This window comes from Saccopteryx bilineata, chromosome 4 (genome assembly GCF_036850765.1).
Source record: "Saccopteryx bilineata isolate mSacBil1 chromosome 4, mSacBil1_pri_phased_curated, whole genome shotgun sequence".
Lineage (NCBI taxonomy): Eukaryota > Metazoa > Chordata > Mammalia > Chiroptera > Emballonuridae > Saccopteryx > Saccopteryx bilineata.
The window spans coordinates 240,655,795-240,661,794 of NC_089493.1; the positions used below are offsets into that span (position 1 = coordinate 240,655,795).

The 6,000-nt window shown below is 36.6% G+C and overlaps 1 protein-coding gene across 1 annotated transcript in view; it reads left to right on the forward strand.

The window, feature by feature from the left end:
- Positions 1 to 5,159, forward strand: part of CAMK4 (calcium/calmodulin dependent protein kinase IV) — a 343,324-nt gene extending 338,165 nt beyond the window's left edge. The window contains exon 13 of the mRNA XM_066274026.1: positions 255 to 5,159. Coding sequence (XP_066130123.1) covers positions 255 to 677 — 423 coding nt within the window. The 3' untranslated portion in view covers positions 678 to 5,159. The remainder of the gene's footprint in view (positions 1 to 254) is intronic.
- The last annotated feature ends 841 nt before the right edge of the window (positions 5,160 to 6,000 follow it).

Here is a 6,000-nt window from a genome sequence, read left to right on the forward strand (position 1 = left end):
TTTGAAAATTGGTAATCCATGAAAAGACACATTTACTCGGGCTTTCAATTGTCCAGATGATTAAATACACGGACCAGTTTGAGAGGAAAGAGATGTTTCTGTTTATTCTCCAAACGAGTTTCCATATAAAATAATACTTGGAAAGATTGCACACTAGCATATAAAGCAAACTCCCTAAATGCCAAGTAGAACTCGAGCTCTGATTGCGGATTGTGAATGGAGACAACTCCTGACGCTTTTCTGTTTCCAATCAGGCTGCAGTGAAGGCCGTGGTGGCCTCCTCCCGGCTGGGGAGTGCCAGCAGTAGCCATGGCAGCGTTCAGGAGAACCAGAAGGCCAGCCGAGAACCCTCTCCAACCCAAGACAGCAACAAAGATGGTAAAGCTATTCCAGAAGAAGAGAAAGTTCAAGGAGATGGGGCCCAAGTGGCAGTTGAGAGGGCAGAGGCTGAGCTGGTGAAGGTGCAGGGAGAGAAAGAAGTTAAAGGTGCTGATGTAAATGCTGCTGAGGCTGCCAAGATGGTGCCCGAGGCCCTGGAGGATGGGATAAAGGTGACTGACCCAAAAGCAGAGGAGCTGAAGACTGTGGAGGAAGCAGCAGACCCCAAAGAAGGGCAAGGGGCACCCGAGCTGGGGCTTGGAGCTCCGCAGAATGATGCGATCCTGCCAGAGTACTGAACTGGCTTTCTTCCAGCCTGGAAGCCGATGCTGGTACTCTGTGCATTTCGTCCTTTGGCAAGGAAGGTGTGGAAGCATGATGTGCACTATAGTGATTCTGTTTTTGAGGTGCAAAAAATACATATATATCAGTTGGTAATCCTAACTTCAATGCATGTGACTGCTTTATGAAAAAAAATACTGTCTTCTATGGTATGTAACAGATACCTAATTCCAATGAGTTAAATTTGAAATTGCAAGTAAACACAACATAACGTTTAAAAACATGCATTTTCAGGGACCAGTAGCACACATTTGAAGCAAATATTGACAAATTATTTTTGCTTTGAAAACCTGCTCCCCCTATACCCTTTGGATTTCTCCACAAGGCAGTCATCCCTTTGCTAGACATTCCTCAGCTAATAATAGGTAGTGCTCGAAGATTTGTTCCTATGACATTCACATTCTACTTATTATCAATGTGTTCAAATTGTTTACAAGGCGATGGTTATGTTATAGTTTCATGGTATATGCAAAAAAAAAAATCCACAATGGTAAAAAATTGAAGCATACTCTAAGGGCCATGAAATAACATGTCCCAAACCTTATGTGAAGAATGCTTTTTATTTTGTTCTTATTTATATATATTATATTAATAATAACCAAAAATATCCATCATAAAATTCTGCCACATTACAATCCTGGGGAAAGTATTTACACATTCATCCTTTACCTGGTCTCTCATAAAACGTCCTTCCGGTGGACAACACATAGGGAGGAATAAAGAATTTCAGGAAAGAAAAGGAGAGAAGACCAAGACTTAGAATAACAAAGATTGACTCCTTGTCATTTAAAAAAAATTGAATTTATTAATGAATTTGTACAACTTTAAAGATAGGAGCATTTTTTACAGATAAACTATAATTACAAAGTTTCAAATATTTAGAAAAATTTACCCCACAGGCTGGTGCCAAAATGTTTGCATACATAGAGTGGGAATAGTATTCTATTAAAAGAGAATTTGTTATTGACTTTAAAGATACTTCTGAAATGTTAGTGTATCTCTTTCTCACACTTGGAGTGAAAGTGCGCACATTTTACAATGTTTTGAAAGTGTTCGTGTCAATTTAGGACAGTGCAACTTTTTATTTACCTTAAAAGAAAAAGAACAGAAGAAACAAGGAAAATAAGCATTGATTTCAAATCAGATTTGAGAAGCTGTAACATTAGACTTGATATTTTACTGTGATTTTTTTTCCAAAATATATTTCTTTGATTTTCATATGAACACTTTTCCATTATAGAAATTACATTTATATTCCAAGTACCTGTTTCTAGTTTGAAATGAAATGAACATTTTTATGAAATTAATTATGCATCACATTTTAGTACTTTCCTTAATTTCAAAAAAGAATTATATTCAAAGTACAAAATGATAGACAATAAAAATGACTATCACATAAAAATCATCATCTGAGAAATAGATCTTAAATTCTTTTGGCTCATCAAAACCTCTTAAATTGGAAAATGAAATCTCTGGTTTCTGGGGGCGACTGGACCTTGGTAGACATTCCGATTTCCAAGCACAAGTCTTCCTTGACTGCTATTGTTCTGAGAAGAAAACCAGGTAGGATATCTCATCTTTCATAACTTAGGGGCCTGACAGGTCGCTGACATGCAGGAAGTAGCCCTTAAGTAAGGTAGGTCACCTGGGCTCAGAGGAAGATTATTTTTTGTTTTATTTTCTTTTAATTATTTAGTAGAAAGCACATACCCTTTCTTCTCTGTTTCTTTCCTTTTTTCTTTATTCTCTTTCAAAATTCCCATTGCAGCTATTATAAAGGGCTCACTATTTTTAACCTTTCAGAATACCTTTTTTACTAAGCATTAAGATTTCCATTTAAAAAGATCAAATGCCTGGTGTACTTTTCCCAATGAGACTTAATGGGTATATACCATTAAGTGTCCCACATATTACAAATGGGAAGAAGAGAGGAAATGGGACCTTAGAGTGGCAGTTTGTCAGGCAATTAGTGGGCCCCGAGGACTAGAGGACAGCACTGTAAACACCAGGGCCAGAGTGCATGGAAGAGTTTTACCCATTTAAGTAAAGGCACATACCTGTATACTGAGGTGTGAGGAGAATGTCCTTTATTATTTTTTTAAAATTTGTATGTACTCCTTAAAAATCAATGGGAGTTTTAAAGTTGATTTATATGTTAAAATTTTAAGTCCTGACAATGCCTAAATAGTGACTAATTTAGTCATTTCAATGGAAAACATGTCAAACTTTCATAAAAATTAGTCATTTTGGCTAAGAGAGTCAATCTAAGATTTCATAGAAATACAAGCTAAGTTAGGATAACATCTTGAAAGAACAGCAAAGATTTATATTACTGAAATGGGATATATTACCTCTCTCAAAGATTAAACAATGGCTAAACAATGGCAGAAGGGGCTTTAATTTGATGAACTACTTCATAATGTAACCCCTAATTGACAATATAGTCAAATTACATCCAAAGCAAAAAAAATTAAGGACATTTCAGCAAAGAACAATAGATGTTTTGCATTTTAGGGCTGACAATGATTATATAACATTACTGACTTTTGTTTTCAGATAGGTTTAAATGCATAGCATAACCTAGACTATTTTTTTTTTGGTTGGTTGATTTTAGAGAGACAAAGAGAGGAAGGGAGAAAGAGAGAGAAGCATTCATTTGTTGTTCCACCTAGTTGTACATTCATTGTGCCCTGACCAAGGATCAACCTGCAACCTTGGTGTTTCGGGATGGTGCTCCAACTGACTGAGCTAACAACCATCCAGGGCATAACCTACGCAAACAAGGACCCTTTTGATCTCCCACATTTAAAAAGCTTAATGGAATCCTGGTGACTTTTCTTGAACTAAAAGAACTCATTTGTCCCATGAATACGTAAATAAGGTATTACTTAGAATAGTATGGTTTTTGAAGTTGTCATCTAGAACAAGTGCAGCCTAACATAAATATAATGCAAACCACATATCTAATTTTAAGCATTCTCTCAGCTACATTAAAATAAATTAGGGAAAATTCACTGTATATTTTAATCCAATGTATTCAAACTATTATTTCAACATATCACCAATATGAAAAATTATTATATTAAATTTTTATTTTTATACTGTTTTCAAAATCAGGAGTATATGTTACACCTTTAATAAATCAAGTGCTCAATAGCCACATGTAACTAGTGCCTACCACATTGGAACAGCATGTTTTTAGAGTATTTTTGAAACAAAATGACACCTGAATTTCTATGCTTAGATTAGATCTGCCTTAGTTTTCCAAACAGATGAGGTGGTAGGAGGCCACAAAATAATTTTTTAGACATGTCATAGACTGAAATAAGTGATAACTCTACTGGCCACTTCTGCTTATTCACGTGTTTCAGAGGAGTGGTGGGTCCCCACATGACTCTTAGAGAAGGTTACTTCCCTGGGCATTGCAAAACTGTCTGTTGGCCACAGTCTCTCTAATTGCTACGGGCCCTGGAATCTTGACTACAGGCGAGTCTCCCTTGTCCTGCCGTAAAGCCAACAGTATTCTTGTATACCCATATATACTGTGGGGAACCACGTGTCCCTATTAGGAAGGACAGCACACTTTGCATGGCGACAATTACATGATGAGGATGATAAGCCCCCAAATGTGAATGTGACCATCAGCTGACATTTTTTAGATAGATATTCTTAGAAGGATTTAATCAACACTGCCATTACACATAAATTCAAGACTTTGGGATATTTCTTACACACTGCTATTTCAGCATAGTCCTCAAGGTTCTATAGCCATCTCTTACAGGCAGACTTAAGACGAGTTTGCCTTTTACTGTGACCTCAATTGCATAGCATTTTAAACATATTTTGTAATTTAGAATGTCTAGCAATTCCTATTTCCAGTTTCACATGCAAGATAGCTGTGAGTTGCCTACACACCGAAGATTTAGAGAGCCATTCTGTTTCATACTTTAGTTGTTGTTTTTTTTTTTCACAGAAGCATCTGGTTGCCTTTCAAATTGGAAAAAAAAAGTAAATGCCAGAAAAGGCAAAGAATAAAATTAGTAATCTATTTATTCTGTTTTAGAATTGTTCTTGCAAAGAAAATGCAAAAAGAAAAAAGTCAACGAAGTGAATCAGCCCAGGTTTTTCTTGATGAAGGTTAACTCCACATATAATTGACATAGACTGAACAGAGTCAATTGCATAATTACAATGCCATTATGTAATTTACTTGTCATTGAAGCATCTTCAGTATACTACTTTAGATGATACAAAGTTTCCAGACATTTACTAGATAATAGGATTTGTAATATCTTTGTAATTATTGTCTATTAGGTCATACTCCAGTTTTCTTAATGCTCATCACTGGTACTTTATCAGGGTCATGGCTAACATCTATACACTTACTGGTTAAATACTGCTGAACGGTTAGACTCTGTATGTGTCTTCAGTGTTCTTTTTTTAAAAATATTTATGCACATGTAACCCCAATATTGGTGTTATAATATGCATAACCACATAATAAGCAGAAATGAACCCAATAATTTTCTATAATTTCTTTTCAGTCCTTTTCTTCCCCTGACACAACAGGGGAAATTTCTGGTTCCTTGACAATTAGGGGGGAAAAAAGACCACAGGAGAGATATTAGCTATCCACCCTTAGTAACCAAGTACAGCCTTCCTCTTTCTATATTCTGACCTATTAAGGACCATGTTTGCCATTTATTCCACCTTTCATATATCACCTGAGATCAGATCATCTCAGCTCACAAAGTCCAAACATTTGTATATGTGGAGAGCAAAGACAAACCTAATTTCTGCTTCCTTGTCTAAAATTCCAGTTTTCATAAATGCTTGTGATATACTTGAAAAGGTTTGATTGCACGATTTTAACTCCCTCCAACATTCAGCTTTTTCTCCTGGCACCTGGCCTAGAGGGCCACCTAGGGCAGGATGCAAACCTTCTAATGAGAGCAGTCCATCTGACTCCTTCACAGGAATCAGACATTGCTCTAGAGAAGACTCCAGGCATTTGACCTGGTTGAGCTCAAATGAGTCAAATGGAAGAAAACTGCTTCCCATGCTCTGACTGAAAGTGATGCTCTTTGAATATTGGTATGTTGCTGTTACTTAATAACAGAAAATGCGATTCCACCACTCATTTGTTCTTCCCAATGTCATGGTTTGCTACCACATGTCCCAGATCTTTGTTTTATTCCTTCTCTTTGGCCATCAGACTGCCCTTTAGGGCTGTGAGATTCTAAAACCTTGAAAGGAGCATCCCACCCTGGCTGCAGAAAT